The sequence below is a fragment of the Mus caroli genome, unplaced genomic scaffold, assembly GCF_978045245.1.
Source record: "Mus caroli unplaced genomic scaffold, Mus_caroli_1 scaffold_5, whole genome shotgun sequence".
Lineage (NCBI taxonomy): Eukaryota > Metazoa > Chordata > Mammalia > Rodentia > Muridae > Mus > Mus caroli.
The window spans coordinates 37,470,152-37,495,233 of record NW_028227260.1 but is presented as its reverse complement, the minus strand read 5'-3'; the positions used below and the strand labels follow the sequence as shown (position 1 = coordinate 37,495,233).

Genomic DNA, 25,082 nt, shown 5'->3' with positions numbered 1-25,082 from the left:
TGTTTTCCTCAAAGTGAGGAAGATAGATAAGGGAGAGGGTATGATTTAGAAGAAGATACAGTTAATTCATGTTGGGTGATGTGGCATTTAATACATCCCAGCGGAGGTATATGGGCACATGAGTCTGACGCTTCAAGCGAGCAGCCTAGATGAAAGGTATCGATTTGAGACTTTTCTGAGAGGATGACCATCTAAGCCATGGGTTCTCAACCTTCCTAATTCTGTGATTCTTTCATATGGTTCCTCGTGTTGTGGTGACCACCAAACATAAAATTATTTTTGTTGCTACTTCATAATCGTAATTTTGCTACTGTTATGAATTGTGATGTAATGGCCGATATGCAACCCACAGGCTGAGAAACACTGGTCTCAGCTAAGGTTTTGGCAGTGACTATAGAAGTGCTATTTGGTGAGGGAAGAACATCTCTTGAAAGGTGTAAGAATTTAAAGTACCTAGCACCTGGTGACTAAGCAATAAGATAGACAATAAAAGATGAGGTGATTGTAAGCCAAACCTACGGTTTCTGGTTTGAAGACTGAGTTACTGCTCCATTGGAATGACTCAAGCTGAATCACTTCAGATTTCATATGGAGAAGCCTTAATTCCCAGTACCATAGAATTTGACTGCTTGAAAATATGGTCCTCAAAAGGATAACTCAAGTGAAATAATGTTGGGCAGCTGACCCTTTATTCCATGTGATGGCTATCCTTATAAGAAGAGACAGGAGCCTGCTGTGATTTTGCGCATCTTTAATTTGAGCCCTTGGGAAGCACAGACAGGTAGAGCTCTATGAACTTGGGGCTAGCCAGGGTTACATAGTGAGACCCTGGAGTGAGCCAGGGGAGGGCAGAAGAAGGGAGGAACAAAGGAGAGGAGAGTAGATTACAACCCCAAAATACAAAGACACCATGTGACCAACAAGATAACCATCCAGAAACAAAAGAAAAGACAGCTAAAGAAACAAATAGGGGTGGCCCTGAGGCAGGCAGAAAAGAAACACCCAAGTATCCCCAGCCACTTCCATGAATGAATATGTGATGGAGAGAAGGAAAAGAGGAAGTACTAGGAGGAAAGGTGGAAGAGAGGGGGGGATGCCAAGCGGTTCATGCACTGTGGAGAGAGGTGGAAATGGAGGCACAATAGTGAGGAAGCCATGGATATGAGCAACCTGAGCAACCACCTGGGGCCATGATCATGTTTAGACCCCAGCTGCAGCTGAGAGCCATGGTTCTGCTGCATCTGGGGTCTGTATCAATGTCTGTGGCCTGAGTTACTACCAAAAGTCTATGTGGATGCCAATGGTCTGGCTGCCACTTGAGACCGACCATATGGATGTCTGAGGGCTGTGCTGCCTCCAAGGGACATACTGATCGAGTAAACTGTGCTGCCACCTGAGGCCATGGACATATTGGAACCCATGCTGCCACCAGGGGCCCTGTCTGAATTCGTGCTACTATCTCAACCAGGAGCTGTGTTGAGGTCCAAGGCCCATGTTACCACTAAAGGCCATGAGGATGCCCCTGGCCTCAGGCCATATTGATTTCCAAGCACTGTGGTGAGCTGTGACTCCTCTATCACCCTAAGGGTGAGCTGGAACCTCATCTGCCCTGTGGTGATGTGGGCACTGCAGAGATGAGCCCCCCCCCACACACACACACACACACATCTGCAGCAGGCAAGTGAACTGGCCCCACAGTCCTGAGACTGGCCATACCTCTTGCCTGGGAGAACCAGGAGAGTTGAACCAGGTAGCACAGGCATAGAGTTGGTAGACTGACCAATTCAGCTTCCAACTAGGCCAAGATCCAGGGCTCTAGGTTGGCCCATTCCAACATCCATGCCATCTATGAACTACTGAAGCATATGAATGGGTCAGTCCTGCAGATCCAAAGCTGTGGGATCTCCATGACACATGGCAACAGTGGGATGCTTAAAAGGGATCCCAGGGAGGATCAAGTATTGGTGGTGTGGCAGAAGCCAGAGGCCTTGACCCAGGCCAATGAACATTTGCAAGTAAAACTCTATGGGCAAAAGGGTGTACTGTGTGACACACTATGATGTACCATGGCTTCCACAATGAGATAGGGCTTGGGGTTATATTTTTTGTTTTCTTTTATGGGGGAGTTTGCAAGGGAAGGGGGTAAATATGAAGGGATGGGAAGTTGAGTGGGATTGGGGTACATGATATAAAATTCACAAAGAATCAATAAAAATTTTAATTAAAGAAGAAACAAATATTAAACAGGTAAAGAAATTGTGAGAAGCAGAGGACATAGATGAGAGTAAGAAAACAGTGTCTCCAAACATGACAGGGCTGACAGGTATAAGATCTCCCAGAGACTACAACTACTCATTGGGCCTGCATGGGTCCAAACCAGATGGACTTCCACCATGGAGACAGGGGAGTAAAAGATGGGAATTTCCATCCCTCACCAAGAAGCTATCTCTAGCGAACAGCCACTCACCAAAGAAAAATATGTTTCTCCAGGGGAGTCTCACTGTATATATAAACCACAGTTGAAGAGCACACCCATGTCCAGTCAAAATGAACTCAATGGTATTTTGGCACATTGTGTGTGTGTGTGTGTGTGAGAGAGAGAGAGAGAGAGACAGACAGACAGACAGACAGACAGACACACACACACACACACACACACACAGAGAGAGAGAAACAGAGACAGAGACAGAGAGACAGAGAGAAATATAGAGAGACAGACAGACACACAGAGAGATACTACTTTGTTTGGGCTTTTCAAACCTCATTTTGTTTGTATATTATGGTTTCCAATGTTTTTATAGGTTTTGTTGGTGTGTGGGTGTGTCTTTCACGTGTATGAGTTTCTCATGCTCGTTTCTTCCTCCTTCCTTCCTTTTTTAATTTTTAATTTGTTCATTTTGCTTTATCCCTCTTTGTTTTTTTCATTTGCCTGTCTGTTTTCTTAAGACAGGGAAGGGTGAGGTGGTGGGTAGGATCTGGGAGATGAGAAAGGAAACTGAGATCTAAATATAGTCTATGAAAATAACTTTATTTTCAATAAAGGTAAAATTACTAAAAATCTAAATAAAATGTATGAAAGAAAGGAAGGAAGGAGAAAGAAGAAAGGGAGGAAGGAAGGGAGGGAGGGAAGGAGGAAGGGAGAGAGGGAAGGAGGGAAAGGAGGGAGAGAGGGAAGGAGGGAGGGAGGAGAAAGAAGGAAGGAAGGAAGGAAGGAAGGAAGGAAGAAAGAAAGAAAGAAAGAAAGAAAGAAAGAAAGAAAGAAAGAAAGAAAGAAAGAAAGAAAGAAAGAAAGAGGAAGCAGTCTAGATGACATCTTGATCATGTACTATAGCCTCCAGAAATGTAAGGACTGTGTTTTTTTAAGGAGTAGAGTTTTTATATGCAAGTCAATAATTCTGCAGTGCTTTGTTATGGTATCCCAAACACTAACTGTAATCACCAATCAAGATTAGGATTAGTAAAAGGAAAGCAAGCTGGAGGAAGGAAGTGTTAAAAAGGAAAGAGTTTGATAGGTAACATAGTGAGTTTGCGATTTCTGAGCTACATCCAGGTACAGATGCTCGAGATGTTCAAATGGCTTTGAAAGTGAAGACAGAACTGGGTTACAGGCATTGCTATATAAGTGATATATTAACTCCAGGACTGGATAATACCATTTAAGCATATATGCTAAAGTGAGAAAAGCATGAAGAAATATAACAAATACCAGCATTGAGGGACCAACTAAAGGAGAGAAAATTCATCATAGAGATGGAATGAAGAGAAAAAGCTGACAATTGCTCTTCATTTTATCCTGGTTTCAATTATAATTAGTCAAATATACTTTGGTCTTGGCATTCAGAAAACTTTTACATAGGGAGACATGCTAACTTATTCATCTCTGACTCTCTAGCACTCAGGAAAGTACCTGATACTTAATATTCCTACAATAAATACTTGTTTAATTGCATGGAAATGAAATTAGACCTTTGTCCCCCCACCTTTTTTTTCTCTGTTTGCTTACTTCTGGAGTGTGCAGCATGTATTGCCACTGGTATTTTTAAGTTCATAGTGAAAAATCATTTCAGTGTGTCCTAGGCTTGATCCCCTTCCAACCCAACCCCCAGGACAATAGTTTTCATTATAACCTTCTGTCTTTGCCATTCTGGATGGAATTCTGTGCACAGAAGTTATATACATATATGGGTATATCTATGTAACAAATCGTAGCACAGGAGCCCCCTGGGCTCCCTCCGGCTCTGGTATGACATATTTGAGCCATATAAATTCAGCTTCTCCTCTGGCATCTGTTAGCCGACTCACTTGCAACTCCACCTCAGCAGTGGTCCTCTCAGTCCTCTCAAAGAAGGGAAAGAGCACTGTGTGCTGGGAGACCATGGCAAAGAATCCTCCAGAGAACTGTGAGGGCTGTCACATTCTAAATGTAAGTTGATTCATATATTTTTCCCTTTTGAGCAGGAGCACGATTTTGCAGATTTATCGTATTGCAAAGTGAACATTAGAAAGTGAAATTGAAGGAGACTTTGAATTATGGCTTGCTATTTTGAGGGTTATTGTACATTGTTTCATCCTTTCTGTTCTTTGCTTAGGCAGAAGCTCTGAAATCTAAGAAGATATGTAAATCACTGAAGATTTGTGGACTAGTGTTTGGTATCCTGGCCTTAACTCTAATTGTCCTGTTTTGGGGAAGCAAACACTTCTGGCCCGAGGTATCCAAGAAAGTAAGTAACAGAAATTTATCCGGTGTTTCTTTTCTGAGTTTGATTATATTTAATTAGGGATTAACATGGAAATTAATTTGAGAACTCTTTTCGTCCTTTTTTATTCATTTGGAGGCATAGGAAAATAAAATCAAAGTTTTCCTTTCATTTGTTTATTTAGGTGAGGTTAAAATTGTATTCTACATTTTGGTTAGTAATGACAGTAGATAAATGTACCCATTCCTTTATGGTTGACTTTAAGGAGGTAAATCTCCTGGAAGCTTTTTTCTTGCTAACAATTAACATTTGAATGAAAATGAGATGAGCTACAACCCATAAAGACAGGTTTCTGGCTTTGCCATATTCTTCTCTATTTGTAGGTCACTGTTGTTGCTGCAGCTCCTACAGGTGTTATAGTTCTTTTTTCTTTTTTTTTCTTTTTTTTTTTTTGTCATGAGATACTCATTTCTACTTGGTAGCAGATGTGGGAAAGAAAAGGCACAGATCCTGGAGGGAAAATGAGACAAGAAGAAAATGGTTTGGCATGGACCATTAGGAGCCAAAGGAGCAATAGGAGCAAAGAGTTCATGGGGAAAGGCAGACAAAGGGGGAGAGAAAGAAAATAAGCTGGCTAGGAATCCAACTGAAAGCATAAAAAGTAAGGCATAGCCACCCTGGGATCCGCTACCTCTGCTGCAATACCTGTTTGCATTTAGTCTCAAAGGATACCTTATAAAGTTTAAGTGGGAGGGAGAGCAAACAAGCCTACTTATTTGTTTCCCTTTTATTTACATCATGTTCCAGAAAGGTTTTCAGGCATCACCTACTCCTATTAGCCCACCCCCACTGCACTGCTGCTTTTGAACTATTTACTGTGCAGCTGTCTTTCTAGGGAAGCCAACTATGTTAAGGCTAGCAAGGTGGGCAAAGAAACCACTATCAGAAAATGAATCGAGAGCCAACATTCATTCCAGCACAATGACTTCCTTACAGTACCACTTAGCTAATTCCTTAAGTGATATGTGACCCCAAAAGTTAAATCAGTGATTCTCTTAGAAATTGTATATTGCTGCAAGTATAGCCTTCACTGGCTGTGGTAGGTGGCTAATCTTCTTTACCATTCATAGATGCCTGTCTGAACAGAGGACACATAGCCTTTCTTATTTGCTTGTATTCATTGGCAGTATAAATGTCATTCTAACAGTATTAATGTGTTTTTTAATCTTACAATGGCATTTTCCTCAGTGCGGGAATAAATGCCTAGGGAGTGACTCAGGAGATCTTGCCTTTATCTTGTAAGAATTCACACTCCCTAGCTGAGCTCATGATCTCCCCTGTCTTCCAATTATGCTACCTTTGTTTCCAGTTCCAGTTCTTTTAAATATGATTTCCAAAAAGTAATTCTGTCATTCCTGAAACCAAACATAAAACTCAGGCTGTGCATGCATGAAAAAAGGTGGAGTGTGCTACTGATTAAAGTTTATTTTAAAAGAAAGAAATCAAAGCTCTCATAAAGTAATTCATCTTAGGATACATAATTTTCACCAAAAGGGGTGTAAATGAGGGACCAAAGTTATTATGAAGAAGTGCAGATAAAATACATTATGTATCTCTTAGGATAAGCTTTTCTACCACGAATAAGTACTACTTGTTTTCTATTCCAATAAGGAATTGCAATAAACTATTTTTCTTATCTAAGTCCTGGCCTTCACTACAAAATCAGGTTGGGATCACTTTAAATCAGGAGAGCAGGTAGCAGCATGGATTCTTTATTCACTTAACTACTACCTTCTAAGTCCCAGGCAAGGAGCTTGGGAGGCTAGCCATGTAACCTCCTAGTGACCAAGACTCTGACTAGACCTGCATCTGAGCAGTTAAGAATCCAGAGAAAATAAAAGCAGTCATATTAGTCTGGGAAGAATATTTCCAGAGGAAAATGGTCCAAGTGTCTCGTACAAATTTAAGACTCTCTCTGCTTAAGAGTATGGGCTGGAATGAAAGGCTGATTAACAAAGTAAAACCCTTGGTCTTCTGGACTTGCCTTTAGCTGCCTGTGGGATTTGGGAGGATTGTGTGGCTTTTGGTAGAGATAACTCTTGATGCTTGTCTGTTCATTGGAGGAGTGATACCTTCATTGTGCTGGAGTTGTCTCCGGGATCTCAGTGTTTGCTCTTGCAGCCCCCACAACACTCCTTCTTGTTTTCTCTTTCAACATCTGTTTATAATAAACAGTGTTTATTTAACAGCCTACATCTGGTGTTGACATTTCCATGCTACTAAGTCTTTCTCTTCCCTCCCACTTTCCTATGCACAAAAGCTCCAGACTCCTGATCTCAAAAAGGCATAAGCAGTATTAGACTCCTAGTATACCTCAATCATGCATGTGAGTTCACACACACGCATGCACACACACACACACACACACACACACACACACACACACACACACACACACTTATCCAGGAGGGAAATGAGTCAAAATTAAAGGAAGCTCAACTCTGAGTGAGCCGCTGGACTTTTTTCCAGGCCCTAGGCTTCCTGAGCCACAGCCATACCTAAGAAATTTGAAGAGACTTGAGGAAAGCCAAGTTTATAAGGCACAGTCTGTGTTCAGCTTTCCTAACCAAGCAGGGGAAACATATTTAGTTCCAGAGATTTCGCAAGGGCACCATATTGAGGCTCCACTTCTAAGCAATAACTTCCCTAAGATCTATGAAGTAGACTTACTGGGGAAAAAATATGCTTACTTAAAGCTCCCTGTGTTCCACATTGAACTTGAAAGAATTAGAAGCCAATTTCTCAACTAATCAAAGCAACATGGAGAAAACAAACCAAAAAGGCTGTAGCTCTTAAACCGGCAGTTTATAAACACAGCACAGATTTTGTGCACCATTCTTCAAAACCTTTGTGGAATGCGACATAAACATAATAAGTTATGTGAAAGAAATGTTATGTACTTTTCTGTCATACATCAAAACTATGTCGTGATTTTTTTTTAATGCTGCTGGGCGGTGGTCACCCACTCCCTGGCAATCAGCATATTCTTGAAGATTCTCCTTCAAGTTGCACATTCTAGTCGAATGGGTCTCAAAGATAAGGGAGCATCCTGCCCATGCAACCTCAATTGCAGAAGACCACTGAAACAGTCTCATTCACATTTCATAGCCAAGATCATTCTAGGCTGAAAATCCTTTGCACAAAAGAAACACTTCCTTGCCAAGTGTGAACCCAGCTTTCCTCATGACTTTTTTTTTTCTACCAGCATTAACTCCAGACCAAGTCTCTTCAGTCATCTCTAGGCACACAAGGGATAACTTCTCTCTCTAGATTACCTAGGCTTTTAACACAACAGCCTGATGGTTGAAACGGGGAACTGGAGAAGCATTTGAAACCTCAAGGGAAAAGCTAGAGATGTAGCTGGAATCTCTTAAGCAGGGAACTGAATTTCACCAGATGCCGCCACAGCAGCATTTTGGAAAAGAGGGCATCTCTTCATTTTCTTTCTTTGCAAGATCCAAATTTTAACCTTGTACAACAATCCTTACTGGGCCCATTGTTACTTTGGACTTTTCATGTCTAGCTCTTACAATTTCCATGATTCTGATTGCTGTACGTATATCCTTACTCCTTATTCCTAAGATTGTATTTGTTGAACTGAGTACTTTATGTGGCATAAGCAAGTACTGCCTTCAAACAGAGTTATCATGAGTGGCTGAAATGGAGAAGAAGCCCAAATGATCAACAGGTAGTTGCAGTCCACCAAGCAACCTGACAGGAAGCAAACCAAAAGTGAGAAAAATTGGATTTCCCAACAATTCAATATTGCAACTAGTGAGGGGATGCGGATAGGGACAGAACCTTTAGAGGCATTCAGTAACTTGTCCGAAGTCACACATCTTGTAGGTGAAAGAACTAACATGAAAACTAGAACCTTTCCTGAGAATTCTTTCCTGTTTTACAACTGAATTTGGGGATTAGAGAGAGGATTGTAGATACAGGAAAACTTTGCTAGTAGATCAATTCTGTAAATGGAAGAAATGGCCCCTTCCTTCCTTCCTTCCTTCCTTCCTTCCTTCCTTCCTTCCTTCCTTCCTTCTTTCCTTCCTTCCTTCTTTCCTTCCTTCTTTCCTCCTTCCTCCTTCCTTCTTCCTTCCTTCTTTCCCTCCTTCCTTCCTTCTTTCCTTCCTTCTTCCTCCTTCCTCCTTCCTTCCTTCCTTCCTTCCTCCTTCCTTCCTTCCAGCCTTCCCTTTAAAAAGGAATGCCTGGCTGCTTATGCCATTTTTTTTTCAGAGCAGAGAACTGGTGATTGAAGATGCAGAAGTCCACCTTATGCATAAGAAATAATCTGCCAGCACTGTGTTGGTAGAGAAATACCCAGGGGCCCTTTAATTCTCACAGGCTAGCTTGGTAATAATATGGTACAGTACTTTCTTTTCCCTTCCCTTTCTTCCAGCCTAACACCTGCTAGCCAGCTATTCTGAGCATGTACTTCATCTTTGGAGAGTGTACCTCATAAACAGACAGTAAAGGATGAAGATGGAAAAAAAAGAGCAGCTAGATTAATCACAGGTTTCAGAAAAACAAACCTAAGCCAAATGTCCTCAAATCCCTGTCAGGACAGGCTACAGCCACTTGCCTCCAAACAGATCCATCACACTAAGGTGTGAGTCAGCTTTACTCTTTATAAAAACCTTTCTTTTCTGATCTCACAGACTGTCACCAACAGAAACAAGAAAACAGGGAAAAGTGTTCACATTGCAGGTGAAAGTCAGGGCTTATTGGCTACTCAAATGGAAGACTTAACTGGACTGAGGACAGAGTTCCTGGACAGGGAATAAAAATGGATTTATATTTCCCCCATACTTTGTCAAGTGCAGTCTTTGTACACATTACCTGGGTTTACCCATACATCCACTATCCCACTGGCCTCTCTGTCCTATTCCAACACTCTGACCCTCATAAGGCCAGTAAGAAGTCATTTTGAATTGTGTTGGAAAGATGTCTTTAGCACCCTTGCCCATATCTCCTGCTCCTGGTGTCACAGTACCTAAAATGCACCATTACAGCGCCATTCCTTTGAGTGAAGCATTGCATTCCATTTGTCAAATTGACAAATGTCTTCTCTGTTGCTACTATCTAGATGTAAAATCGCTTGTCAGATTGGTTTCTTCTCTTCCATAAGATCCCTAAAGCACTGGCAGATTCCTGGTTGTCTAGACAGGAGACAAAGGGACAGATGGGAATGAGAAAGGCATGGAAAAAGGCTATGAGGATGCAAAGTGAACGGGGTATGGAGATACCAGAAAAGGGGCTCATCCATTTGCCAATTTGGCAAGAGCCCATTCCATGTCACATGCTGTCTTTGCTCTGTCTCTCCTGGAACAAAGCTAAGTTAGGGGCAAAGTCTGAGGAGAGATACATGGAGCCTGATCACACCTTTCTAAGGTCAGCCATCCTGTCTCTGCTTTAGTTTGTTCCTGGACAGGGCAAAGCCATTTAATTCTTCATCTCCAGAAGGTACTTGAAGCCCGGAGCCAAGGAGCTTAGTAGACAGCAAAGTCCTTCTGATGCCAAAGGCATGAGCTCAGTCATCATATGGGCCAGTGAAGCTTGCATAGCCATTACCCAAGCAGTGAGCTCCACGGGGACCTGAGTGAGACAGTATGTCTGGAGTTACTCAAACCCATCCCTGCACAGTCCAAAGTAAGTCGCTGGCATCATCCTCCTAGACAAAGGACAGTCTGTTTCCGAAGGACACCTTTGATAGCAGAATTCCATCTGGGTGACTATGGAGCTCCCTACTCTTGCACCCTCCCACACACTAAGGATTCAGACACAAATGAAGTCATCCTGATCTCACTCTATTCAAGAAGCTACCATCACTGATACAAAATGGACACGCTGATTAACGGGTACAATTAACATGGCTGCCTCTTCCCACACCCAATAACAACAAACAAATAAACAAACAAACAAACAAACAAAAAAGCCAATTCTTTGCAGAGATGCTAAAAATAATGAAGATCTGCTGAGCTTGGCAGTTTCCAATAGTACTCATCCAGAGAGGTGGCCAAGCAAAGCGCACTGCCAACAGTGCAGGAAAACTCATTCCACAGAAGTACACTGAAATTTTAAATGTCACCAGCACAGTCCCATAGTCTTCTCTTGATGATTGAAAATGCAGTCTGTATTTTCTCTTTCTTTTGCCCAGGTAGGCCACAGTCCAATATCCCCTAGTCTCTAACCCAATTTTTTCCATGCAATAATCCATCAGTGGTGCTACTGATGAAACAAACACCCCAATCCAGCCCCTGGTGGCTAGCACTGTCAACATTTGTCTCCACAATGGATAGTATTTCTAAAGAAACTACCCCCTATTGGAAAGCCTGACAAGACTGTGTCTGAAGTAGATGCCTCTGTCCTCTGCTTAAGTCAGCCAACTGACTGCGAGCTTTTTTTTTTTCCCTATACCTAGAAGTTTCTCTTCCCTAGCTGGCTCCTACACTGAAACTGAGAGAATATTTAGAAGCAGAAGCAAATAACAAGTCTAAAGGGGTTTTCTACCTGTCACAAGCAAGGCTGGCCTTCCCAAGTTAACTCTGCAGTTGCTGGAGAGTTCTCGATACTCTTTTCCTTGCCTTAAAAAAAATACCCTGGCAATCTTCAAATACATTCCTTGGGAAAGAGGAGAGTGTGTCACTGGCAACAATACTTACTCAACAAATAAGCACTGTCCATGTCTAAGGCACTCCAGGACATGTGTGGGACTCCAGGACACAGGGAGCTAAAATGGCTTTGCCTCTGTTTTTCTTTTCAGTGGCTCCATCAGACTTCTCATGCTTGAAGTAACACTTGTTTCTACGAAACCCATCCAACTTGTTTTTCTACTTGAGTTGGGAAAATTTTGACCAGGTTAAACTAACATGCTGTCTGGGACATCAGCAGACACTGAAAACAACCCAACCCAATGGAAAATGAAGGAGGAGGGTGCTGCTAGGAACTGTGTTATTCGAAAGCAACACTGGCTCTGTAGGCCACTTGCTTCTTCAGAAGGGCAAGTGATTGTGCAGAAACCTAACAGGCAAAAGCCTCAAGGCCACAGGGAGATGGTAGGCTTGCAAATAGCACCATCAACTCCAGCATGCTTTCCAACAGAGATCAGACTCCTCTGGAGTTCATATTTGCTTCTAGCCCCAAATACATCCCAAGTTATAAGTTGCATGCTCGGTCCCAAAATAGAATACATCATGGGACTGGGCCTCTTGGTCTGGAGAGAGAGAATTGGCTCTTTTAGAGAGCAGAAGGAAGTATGGGGATTTGTTTCAGCCACTCAAGAAAGTCTTGATAAACAGCCTTTCAGACACGTTCTCCTTGGAAGATTCTGTTAATTTATGGCACCTCACCCTGTCACCAGAGGAATATACAGATGTTGAAAACAATAGAATCAAGTTTTTAAAGCATAACCCAGCAATAACCTGAGTGGGGATGGTTATCCTATAAAATAGAAGACTAAAGGAAGGCAGATGACCGCTAGATTTTTTTTTAACAATAAAGAGAAATAAATCAGTACAGGATAAGACTGTGAGTTAATATTGGCCAATAACATCTTCAGGTTCTAAAAAGGGCAAACACAATACTATTGAAGCACTATTAAAATCGGATAGATGTGGGATTGGAGCACGATGCCTAACCACTCTAAATGGTTTCACATCTCTTTCTAGGATGTCTGGATTTCACAGAAAGATGGGGAGAGTAATCACAGAACATTTAGAATAGGAAGCAGCAGCTCCAGGAAGGAGCATAGGCCCGAGGTGATCCCCAGGGTTAGCACAAGGAGGAAATACTTTCCAGGCTGGTTTGCAGAATATCATTTGCTACTTAGCCAAGGTTGCGGAGAAATCCACGGGAATGCTTCATAATTGGCTCAGCTATTTGGCTTAAATACAAAGCACTGACTCTGAAGGGACTCCCCGAATAGCAAAAAGCACCTCACTTTAATCCTATGTTTTAGAGACTGTCCAATGGCAAGCTGCTGAGATGAGCCCTCAGTACAAAGGTTCTAGAAAGAGAAAGTAGCTCAGGTATTTCCCCAGTTAAAGCATTTTATGAAAGGGCACCCAGACTACCTTACAGCCTGCTTTCCTTCCTCGGCTCCCCAGACCTATGACATGGAGCACACTTTCTACAGCAACGGCGAGAAGAAGAAGATTTACATGGAAATTGATCCCATAACCAGAACAGAAATATTCAGAAGTGGAAATGGCACTGATGAAACATTGGAAGTCCATGACTTTAAAAATGTGAGTTGTCTGTTTCCCCTGAAGCTTTTCAGTTAAAATACTACAATAATTGAATCGAGTTTAAAAAAAAAGAAATAGCCTTTAACCTTCATTTCATTTACAACAAAGCTTTTCTCTTGGAACTCAACGTTTGCCAGTCTGGGACTCTGATAGGTCATGGGATTAACTGAAATAATCACAGGAAATTGATTGTTGTTTTGTTTGTTTTATAGGGATACACTGGCATCTACTTTGTAGGTCTTCAAAAATGCTTTATTAAAACTCAAATCAAAGTGATTCCTGAATTTTCTGAACCAGAGGAAGAAATAGATGAGGTATGTGAGAAATGATTGTACTAAAAGATATCACTTACTGGTCGGGTCACTGGACTAAGTGGTTTCTTCTCATTAAATCCTCAGTCTTGTAAATAGGCATTATTATTATCTCTGTTTTCAGATATAGGATATGGGGTTTAGGACCAAAGAGTGACTTGCTGAAAATGCACAGCTAGTGAGTAGCAAATTGGGGTTCTTTAACTGAGGACTTTTATACCCAAATACCTATTAAAATCAAAACTATAAAAAACTATATACTAATTTTGTTCCTGAACCAATAATTTCTAGCAAAAGGAATTAACTAGAGGAACAAAATTAATCATGAGTATGAGAAAGATTTGAAGAAAATTAGTCCAGGGATGGAGAGATTGCTCAGGGATCCTTAGTTCAATTCCCAGTACTCACATCAGTCAGCTCACAACTGTCTATAACTCCAGCTCCAGAGCCAACACATCTGGCCTCCAGAGGCAACTGCATTCTTATACACACATATATCCCAATAACTTTGGGTATACACAAGCATACCTAAAGTTAAAAATATAATAAAAGTAGGGGCTGGAGGTCTAGCTCAGAGATTAAGAGCACTAAAGTAACTATTCCAGAGGACCCACGTTTTCAATTCTCAGCACCCATATGGTGGCTCACAGCCATCTGTAACTCTAGTTACAGAAGATCCAATGCCTTCTTCTGGTAAAGCAGACATACATGCATGCATACACCTAAAATCATTTTAAAATTAAATAATAAAAATAAATTGTGTTTAAGCCTGGAAATTGGTCCTAAGGCTACAAGAGGGTCCTACTACTTCTGTCATGCTCCAACATTCACCCACTTTAAAGGTTTCTGTTTGGTCCCCTTACCATTCTATGCTGAGCTGTTTGTTTAACAATCCACAGCTCTCCTCGGAAGAACCAAAAGAAAAGACAAAAAAAAAAAAAGCGTCAACCTAAGATGAATTCTCTGGATCTACTAATAAACTGGGATGACTGGGCCCCTGCTCCAATTAGTGATCCCAGGAAGCCATGGGAGATGGGTCATCACCCGCCTAAAATATATCACTCCTCACCATCCTTGAGGTTCTTTTGGGTTAATTTAGTTTGCTTTTGTCCTGAGAGGCTCTGCCAGAGCCTGACCAATACAGATGCAGATCTTCACAGCCAACCATTGGACTGAGCACAGGGACCCCAATGGAGGAGCGAGAGAAAGGAGTGAGGAGCTGAAGGGGTTTGAAAAGGCATAGGAAGAACAATAACATCAACCAACCAGGCTCCCCAGAGCTCCCAGGGACTAAACCACCAACCAAAGAGTACACATGGAGGGACTCATGGCTCCAGTAGCATATGTAGCAGTGGATGGCCTTGTCAAACATCAATGGGAAGAGAGTTCCTTGGCCCTGTGAAGGCTCTGTACAGACAGGCAGCAATGAGAGGCTAAAGCGATATAATGGGCTTTTTCTGGAGTGATATATAAACAAAGGCCATATCTTCTCTGGGTCAATTTTCTCTTCAGTTAACTTGGTGAGATCGTTTAAATAATCCACATATTCACCTCATGATAGTAAAATCATCTCATCTCCAAGAAAACAGAATGTCACACAACAGGTCTCTTTCAGGCTGGAAAATTACAAAAGCCTGGACTTCCCTTGGAACAGTAGCCATGGCGTGCACCTGGAAAACATGCAGAGTCAGTAGCTAAATAGCCCCAAGTTTGCTAACAAAGCTAGGGCGCATACCAACCTCATTTTCTGCAATCCCTTTCAATGTGTTCCAAGATCTTTACAGACTCGAGGGCAAAAGAGCCAGGACTTGAAAGTTGTGAATGGTTCAGAGAAAAAAATTACACAAAGACATATTTTAGCAAATAAATAAACACACTGAAACCTCATAAAACCAGGAAAAAACAAAGGAGGGGAGAAAAGGCCTTATTCAGAGCAGGCGCATAAAGCAGCCGCATTAACAAGTCGGTAAGAACTGGGTATTCGAGGCAACCACTCCCAGCACTAGAAAGGGAAGAGATGGTATTTTTAACAAAACTCTGCAAAGCTCTGTAAAGCAGAGCCCTCTGTGAGATAAACATTAAGCATTTAGAATGAGTGGGATTAATGAGTTCACATTCCATAAGTGGAAGACTTTAAAACATGAAAAGACAAATTTCTTGTAAATCCAAAATGATAGGTTAATTGGCTAATTTAGATGATAAGAGTGGTTTGGTTTGATTTCGTTTCATTTTTCTCCATCTTGAGGTGAAATCCTGTGTTCAACCTTAGCTACACCAGTAAAACACAGCAGGTATTCACCCATTCAAAGGGGAGACACATAAATCACTCATAGTACAAGCTCAAATTAAAGCTTGTGTGGCCCAGGGAGTGCCCAGAACATCATGAAAAGCTTTTCAAGGGAGATGATGGCAGGTGAAGCCCTTTTTAAATGAGGAGCCTTGCAGCCAGACACAGAAGGAAAGGCCCAGTCATCAGCTCTTCTATGTGCACCTACTATCAGCAGGGCATGGAGACAGCTCATGTGCAGCCAACCCTAGCCTTGCAACTCTCAGGCTCAAAACACACTGGTATTCCATATCATCTAACTGGCCACACTAACTCTTCTCCAATCCCAACTCTGACCTACTTTCTTCTTTCAGAATGAAGAAATTACTACAACTTTCTTTGAACAGTCAGTGATTTGGGTTCCTGCAGAAAAGCCTATTGAAAACAGAGACTTCCTGAAAAATTCTAAAATTCTGGAGATTTGCGATAATGTGACCATGTATTGGATCAATCCCACTCTAATAGCAGGTATGATCTCCTGTCCCCGATATGTTACTTCCAGTGATGGTAACATGTTAGTCATGGTGATACACATCTGTATTCCCAGTAGCCAGGAGTCTGAGGCAGGAAGATTTTGAGTTCGAGGCCAATCTAAGCTACAGAGCAATATACTATCAAAAAAAAAAAAAAAAAAAAAAAAAAAGATTGTAACAGGTTAATGCTTCCAGCATTGTGAGAGACCACATTTCTATGAAAACAAATGATCAGTTTATACCTTCTTGGAAGAAACTGTATATGCTGACTGTGGTGAAGAGGGAAGTTTTCACAGCCAAGTTATAAATCAGATAAATTAATGCTGACAGGCTTTTAAAATATCTCAGGAAAGGTAACACCACCGTAATGTGACCAGTGATAGCAAAGAGCTAATCTATCTTTCTTTGTACATCTATATTCATTGCAGCAGGGATACCAGACTATTCCTCAAAACCACAGTGGGTCCAACCCAAGAACTGGAGAGAGAAGAGACCAGACAGTGTACCACCACTGCCTCAAGAATTTTCATGTCAAATGACATTCTACCCCAGAATATAGGACAATCATGTGTGTGTGTGTGTGTGTGTGTGTGTGTGTGTGTGTGTGTGTGTGTGTGTTTAAGGAATCACAATAAATGGGATTGAAGGTTAGAGGTCCAGAGCAGAAAAGTACAACCTTTAATTCGAGAAGATGAAGGTCCCCAGACACGTTATTCTGTCTAGGTGTCACAGACTTTGGCCTCCCTCATTCTGTACAAAGACTACAGAGTAATATAGTAATATTACTCAAGACAGGACTGTCTCAACAATGCAGGCCTCTATTGGTATTATTTGGAGTTGTTTGATTGTGGGGGTTTGTTGTTGTTGTTGTTGTTGTTTAAAGTAACAAATGCAATCTGGTATCCTGGACTTGGATGCTGCAAAACAAAGAACAAGGATGGAAACATTGATGACTAGTCAGTAAGTCTTCCACAGACCTAAGTTGAAAATAAATGAGACACACACGGGGTGGGGGCAGTGCTGGAGAGATTTCTCAGTGGTTAGGCACACTTGTTGATCTTGCAGAGGACCCGGGTTTAATTCCCAGTATCCACATAGTGATTCACAATGATTTTCAACTCCAGTTCTAGGTTATCTGATACCCTGTTCTGCCCTCTGTGGACATAATATGTGTGTGGTGCACAGACATACATGCTGACAAAACATCCATATATGAAAAAAAAACATAAGCCTAAAAAAATTTAGAAACAAAAGAAAATTGATGGGAGAGCAGCTAACACCAAATCAAATCAGACAATCAAGAAATATTTTTGATCACTTGCAGCTAAAAATCCATTGAGGGAGACAGAAGTCCCTAGTCTTGTCAATTGACTATATTACTAAGAAAAGGAGTAAGTGTTTGATGTCAAACAAGCAATGAGGTTGGTGTGAAGCTAAATAGTCTCTGAACTATCCACTTAAACAGCTAGGAAATACAGTCCATGTGTGCCTAAGTTATCCCAGTCAAAGGGCAGACAGAAAAAGCTTTTCTTGACTTTTGTCTTCTAACCCCTCCTCTCGGAAGCTCTTGCGAAGTGATGGCATCCCAATTTTGTGTTTGCTATCTTAGTTTCAGAATTACAGGACTTTGAGGAGGACGGTGAAGATCTTCACTTTCCTACCAGCGAAAAAAAGGGGATTGACCAGAATGAGCAATGGGTGGTCCCGCAAGTGAAGGTGGAGAAGACCCGTCACACCAGACAAGCAAGCGAGGAAGACCTTCCTGTAAATGACTATGTGAGTGCTGTCCACTGCACTCATGTTCAGGGCAGAGACAAAAGAACTCTCATAAAACTTACTACCTCTTAAAGCACTTGAAAAAGTTATCATGGGTTTAACAAACAGTTAAGAAACTCAGATTCTCCAGGGAGTGTGTTCAAAAACCAACCTTGATGGCATAGCTACGTCTCCGTGATTTGGCTAAGACATTTAATTTCTCATCAGCCCCCCCCCCCCCGCCCTCAACTCAGAGTCACAAAGTCCTCTCTTGCTTGGTGGGACCTCCTCCTAAAGACTTCTCCATCCAACACTGTTTTCTTCTTCTTTCAGACTGAAAATGGAATTGAATTTGACCCAATGCTGGATGAGAGAGGTTACTGTTGTATTTACTGTCGTCGAGGCAACCGTTACTGCCGCCGTGTCTGTGAACCTTTACTAGGCTACTACCCATACCCCTACTGCTACCAAGGAGGTCGAGTCATCTGTCGTGTCATCATGCCTTGCAACTGGTGGGTGGCCCGCATGCTTGGGAGAGTCTAATAGGAAGTTTGAGTTCAAACGCTTAACCTTCTGTTAGCCAACATATAATGAATGCATGCTACTCCATGAATTTCTGCCTATGAGGCATTTGCCTCCAAGTAGCCTATCCTTCAGAATTACTTGTAGGATATTCCTCTCTTCATGTTCTAATAAACTTCTACATCATCATCAATGGCCTTGTTGCTGCTGAACACAATGGGGGAAGTGTTTGTTGAGAATACTCCTGGCAATTGGAATGGACTAGACCTGCCTAAGATGGATGGCAAAAATGCCAGTTTGAACTGCATCACCAGACTTGGGTAGACCCTAATAGTTCCCAAATCTCCTATTTTTACTGTGTTGTTTTGACAAAGTAAAAATGAAGGGGTGATGGCAAAATGTCCCCAGAAGCAATGAAGAAAAGCATAAACTTGTGTGCATAGTCCCAGTGCTTAATTACCTGAAAGGCATGCTGTGGACTTAAGTGTCTATAAAGCTGCTGGTCAGGCAGTGAGTCACAGCAGGCCAACACTTAAATATTCTAACTGCTCCGACTCAGCAAAGGAGAAAGCTAACTTAGCAAAAGGGGTCCTGTGTCTCTGGGTCTCCCTCAACTCGAGACAAATTCAACATTTTAGAACCTTCACATCTGACTTTTCTTTACATCAGTATCTGGATACATAATGTTCCAAGGCAATTTTCTGAAACATGAAGACTCATAAATAAAATCCATAGAAAGAGACATATGAAAGTACTGGGGTGAAAAACCAAATGGGCCTTTCCTCCCAGACTATAGAGGACTAGCCATTTGCTAAAGCAATGGTAAGACCTAGTTCCTAATTACCCCATATTTTCCTTAGGAAGAGGAAAGAGTACAAAAGTGAAAGAAAAAAACTGAGTTGAAGGTAATGTTAACTTTGACGTCCCTGAAAGATCAAGTTTCAAGATTCATGCTCTGCCAATCTGTCACGCCCCTTGTAGGTTCATTTGAAGATAACATCCTGCATTGCTCAACTAAACATTATTGTGTCATGACAATAACTGTCTGGAAATTTCCATCAAGTAAAACCCTCACCTGGTCTACTTTTGTGGACTAGAAAGTCATATTCTCCCACTTCACAACTGAGAAAATCCATAGAAACAGCTATAACCAAGACTGACTTAGGATTAGCAAGTTACTAATTAATAGCACACATGCTGTACTTAGAGTATTAATAGTCACAAAATGAAAGTACAATCAAATATATCTAACAATGTTCCCTCTATTATTAATTACTTAAGAGGCCCCAGACGTTTTTGGATTACTCCAATTATACTAGGAATTAATTTATGTTTCAAATAGAAAAATGTGAAAGATGAGATCAATTTGAGGCTGTATGAACTTAGTGGTGTTAGCTATCATTTTTTAAAATAAATTACTCTTTTTGACGCTGTTTCCAATGATTAGCCAGTAACTTTAAGTTATGGAGACACTAAAAATTGAATAGTCTCTAAAATACTCTATGTACCTTGCTCTGTGGAGGATGTAAATTTTCTGAGAACGACAGCCAGCATACATGATTGCAAATACAGGAGCATATAGGAAAATAACTACAGTTGTATTTCCTAGGTATATATGCATGCATGTACACCTATACACACCAACATATATTAGGAAGTATGCAGTGTTCTATGTAAAAGTTTTGCAGTCTGGATTTCTGCTTACATTTTCCCCTCCTTTCTTTCCTTCTACTCCCCACCCTTCTCTGTCTCCAAGAATCTTGAGCATGTGAGACATAGAACACATATCTTATTCCAATAACATACCTCAATCACTAATAATTTCACAGTGGGAAAGTACGAGTCCTTTAATGAGGCAGACCATCAATCCAAACAGGGAAAGAAAAGAGCATGTTTAAGTACCATTCAAACCATCTCTTGGTTTACATGGAAACAAATAAGCACCAGAAAGAAGCAAATAAACCCATACATACATTAGTCTATTTCAGCTTAGGTACAAGCCAGAAGGCAAAAGGAGACAGTGTTCCCATTTCTGCCAGAACTTTTTGCCTTCGAGTCCTGGGTTAAAAAGCCTCACCACTCTATCCCTTCTGCCACACTCAGATCAAATCAGTCAGAGGGAGAGCAGCCTCACTTACTCCTGCCTTTCTTCCCTATGTCAACTTCCCAATCCCGAGGAGCAACACCAAAGAAACCTCAGTGCCCGTGTATATGCTTCACCTGTGTATGAATGTGAACTACATGGATGCCTAGTTCCCTCAGAGGCCTGAAGAGGGCACAAGATCCTCTTGAATATGGAACCTAAGGCTCCATGCATGCACTGGGAACCCAACCCCACCCAGTCCTCTGTAAGAATAGCAAGTGCTTTGAACTGCTAGGCAATCTCTTCTGGCTCCTGTATTTGGTATTTTAAGTAATCTCTCCATTTGTCCTCTACACCAGGCTCTTACCACATGCTTCCAATTCTCCCTCCTAAATCACCCCTCAATTGTATTAATAGTCCAGTTCACACTCTTCACCCTAACAGTGACCGCCTGTGCCTGATGAAACTCTCACATTGTAGATTGAAGGTTAACATAAATGCTTTCACAGGAAGTTTGTTTTTCACATCTAGATTTTGTTCATGTCATTTTTTACCTGACGTTCTATGATAGCTACTTACTACATTAAAGAGCAGGTGTAACTTACATAGAAGACACCCTTAGCCAAACTACGCAACAGCTACCTCCGATCCCCCTTCTCCTCTCACTACCATATCTCCCCCTTGGCAATCCTCAAACACCTTAGCTTCATAACCTGCTTGCCCAGTCACCCCATCATCTCTTTTCCCTCTTGCCCACACAGGAAATCTAAAACTTCTGGATTTCAATATGGGGTCTAAAGTATACAGGACACTCCAACTATCTATTTTTTGAAGGCAATGATGTAGAAGAGGAGAAAGAAGGCAGGAGAGCAGAGGCTATGCTATAAAAGAACACAACTACAAAGCTCTTAGGAATCCTGCAAAAGGTTAGCCTTGAGCTCTGTTAAAAAAAAATGGGGATGAATTATCTTATCTTACTTAAATCCACTTCGTCATCTTCTGACAATGACAACAGTGACGAATGCCTCTAATCGCAAAATGATTGAACTCTTCCAGAAATGCCCACGGCCCAGGCATCTATTTCCATTATAAGACTGCAGCCGTTTGCATTTTAATCTCCAGTTTCAATGATTCTAAGTATAAGGGGGGCGGGGTGCAAAAGGCCTAACTTCTGTGAAGTCACAAGAAATATCATATTACCTTCCAGATTCTTTGGGGATTTCAATTCCAATTAAGAAACGGCAGGTGAGGGGAAGCCATCCATTGCTCCCACTCGGCAGAAGGACACCATGCATTAGTGTGCTCAGCGCCTTCCTGCACACCTAAAATGGCTCTTTGGCAGGACTAGGGGCAAAGAAAATCTATTTTGAGTTTTTATATATAAGACTCACTGTCTGGCTGAGTCCAAAACTGTCACTTTGGCTCCTAAAGTCTAACGCTGAAAGCTTACTGAGATAAATATGGACCTTCTCATTTGGGCTGTCAGGAAATGCGTGGATCTATTTTATTTATACCCTTAAAAATGATTTCATTTTGGCTTTCCTTTTTTGAAGAAGTTTCATCTAGGGCTTAATTTTGCTGACAGCATGCTGTTCCCTAACAAGAAAGAAAAGTGACTCCATATTCAAAACCAGGTATGAGTGTATAACCAAAAATTATTGTCGCTGGCAGCACAGAAGTCCTGCTTCAACGTCTCCTAGAATATTTTAAATCAATTTTTCTATGAAAGCTCCTTAGCCAATAACTGCATTTGTGATTTCTTTAGATGAATATTCTGTTTTGGTATTTACAGACTATGAAGTAATCAGTGGTCTACTTGCTGCTTTGGTATTTCTGTATTTTCCTCTTCTTTCTTAACATCATACTCGTGCCCATTGTCCTTGGTAGAAGGGCTTTAAAAGACAGGCATATTGAACCAAAGGAAACAGATGAAGCCACAAGAAATTCTTCAACCAAAACAAATGGCAACAACAACCAAAGGATTCCAGATATTTCATAGGGCTGAGCTGATCCATATCTGACAGTGATATTAATATACTGTTTACATTTATCCTTCCCTAATTGATGCTATCGTCTGCCATTCTGAATTTTCCACTGACAGCAGTATTTCTGCTGCTCTTCCAGAGATATTGGCTACTAAAATACTTCTCGTGCTTACACCCTCATCAATCTTCACTGAGCCAAGGGCAAGGGACTTTAAGGGACAGGACCTAGCTATAGTGAAGCAAGGAAGCAGCAGCAGGGTTAAATGCCAAGAGATAGAAGATGGAGTTTGAGCTTGTTTATTTTACAAAGGAGCCCAGACCACTTGCCAATGAAAAACTCACTGTGTCAGCTGACATGCATTTCTTAGTGTGAAGGTTGCCTAGTATACAGCAACCCTGGATAAGCTGTGTATATCTAGTAAGCTTATACCTTGTACCTGCCCCCACTGCTTCTCCCAATAACAGCTTTAGTCATGCTAAATAATATTATGTTGAAATCAGAATGGTTTGTGGTTGACCTTTTCTATTTCCTGTTCCTCAAAATTACTTCTCCTTTTAAAAGTGTCTCCCTCTAGGGGCATCCCAATCTAGGACACCAGCCACAGGAATACCACCATCACCATAGGACCATCGTGCTCGACAATGAGAATAAGGTGCCTTCCTTGTTTTATAGCATTTATAAAGTATTTGACATGGTACAATCTATACACTTTAAACAACTAAGAAAGTAGAACATAGTTTTTGTCAAAGGATCCAAAAAAAGCAAAAATTTCTTCAAACAGTCTCAGAAAACAAAACAAAACAAAAAATTCTTTCAAAAGACAACTATTGATTTGCTTTGAACTTTATTACCAAGTGTTCTGGGGGCTTTGTAAACCTTTATTTCTAGAAAATATTTCTACTTCTACTGTATCATTAGTATCAACTTTGGCTGTACATAGCAGTAAACCCCGTTACATACATAGCAGTAAACCCCATTACATAGCAGTAAACCTGTTAACATTTAAATAAGGCAATCCAGGTTATTCAATCAAATGACCTGTGAACCTGCTCCACCATCCTGATTCTGTAGGTTTTTTTTGTTTTTTTGGTTTGGTTTTTGTTTTTGTTTTTGTTTTTTGTTTTTCGAGACGGGGTTTGTCTGTATAGCCCTGGCTGTCCTGGAGCTCACTCTGTAGACCAGGCTGGCCTAAAACTCAGAAATCCGCCTGCCTCTGCCTCTGCCTCCCGAGTGCTGGGATTAAAGGTGTGTAACACCACGCCCAGCAGTTCTGTGGTTTTTACCTTCAAGTTTACCTCATGATCTGAGACGACTCTAATTGTGGTCAATTATACCTGCACTCTATATTATATTCAGACTAACATCAGATAGAAGGCAGACAGGATAAGACATCATCCTGTCTTTTGTGTAGTCACATGTTTAGATACTTTAAACTTAAATGTAATCATATAACCAAATAGAGCTCTGAAAGAGACTTGTTTAATAAATCTTACAATTACCTAGAATGAAATCAAAATTGTGTTAGTGATAAAGAAGGTGTAAAGACATGGTAGAATGGATAACTGACAACTTGGCAGTTATCTGGTAACTTGTCATCAGATCTAAAGGCACCGCTTTCAAAATCCCTGTTCAACTCAATTATATTTCTTGTAATGGGGTAAAAGTCACTAACAAACTCTGACCTATTCTTAAATGTTCACAAACCAGTCAGATTAACTATAGCTCTGAAGAGCAAAAACAAAAGGGAAGCAACAGCACTTGAGAAGCAACGGCAGCTCTGTTCATAGACAGTGTGAAATCAAAGCACCACACAAGGCAAGGCTGGGGGTAGGAAGACAACCAAAACCAATTTTGCTGCTTCTTGCTTTGCTGCAGATTCATCCTACACATGTAAGTTAATGCGATGGTATGAAATTGCTACCACTGTACTGCTCACACCAAAAGAAAGAATACAAATTGAACAATTCCTGTATTATCTTTTGCAAGGCTTTTACTTTGGCAAAGGAGGGAGGATAAGAAAGGCTTAGAATGGGATGGGGAAGCCCTTTAAACAGTCCTCACTGACGCCCTGGAATAAGAGTATGGCGTTAATTTGGAGAAAATTTGGAGGACAGGTTTTGCTTCTCAAAACTCATTAGATTTTGGATTACGACCTTCATAAGATGATAGTATTCATTAAAGAGGTTTTATTTTGATGTTAAATTCACTAGAGAAAGTGTGTTCTCCATGATGGAGAATCAAAACCTGTCTTAAAAGAAGAGAGTAAATCTCATGATACATAGAGCAGATGTGAAAGGTCGAGGCCAGGGGGTGGGGTTTTATTTTACTGTCATTCAGGGAAACCCCTCTTTTCTATCAAACAGCCAATAATCCACATGCATTCTTCAAATCGGCAAAATTTTTGTACCATCAGTGAATTCAACAGGCATCCCAATGAATGTAGATTTGAAGATATAAAAGACTGTAACCAATTTCTATCCCAATCCCAAGAGTAAGAAACGTTCATATTCAGAGAATAAAATAAAATTATTAGTTTGAAACCTGCTCAGTCTTGGGGCCAACCAACAGAAACGGATTCTCTGCCAGCACACTCATTGGGGATACTCAGTGTTAAGCAACCTCACGC

General features: G+C 41.1%; 1 protein-coding gene across 1 annotated transcript; it reads left to right on the top strand.

Annotated features, from left to right (window-relative positions):
• The first annotated feature begins 4,243 nt into the window (after nt 1-4,243).
• Tnmd (tenomodulin) lies at nt 4,244-18,408 on the top strand. The gene is made up of 7 exons (XM_021153624.3): nt 4,244-4,423; nt 4,590-4,721; nt 12,860-13,000; nt 13,213-13,314; nt 15,952-16,105; nt 17,720-17,886; nt 18,199-18,408. Exons 1-7 carry the CDS (start codon nt 4,244-4,246, stop codon nt 18,406-18,408), a joined length of 1,086 nt encoding a protein of 361 aa, XP_021009283.1.
• Nucleotides 18,409-25,082: the final 6,674 nt, after the last annotated feature.

What these genes read in the sequence shown, in the direction of transcription:
- Tnmd (XM_021153624.3), top strand. Translation starts at nt 4,244, where the DNA reads ATGACATATTTGAGCCATATAAATTCAGCTTCTCCTCTGGCATCTGTT. An exon ending in GGCCCGAGGTATCCAAGAAA is followed by an intron (nt 4,722 to 12,859) that starts GTAAGTAACAGA and finishes TCGGCTCCCCAG; the next exon opens with ACCTATGACATGGAGCACAC. An exon ending in CAGAGGAAGAAATAGATGAG is followed by an intron (nt 13,315 to 15,951) that starts GTATGTGAGAAA and finishes TTCTTCTTTCAG; the next exon opens with AATGAAGAAATTACTACAAC.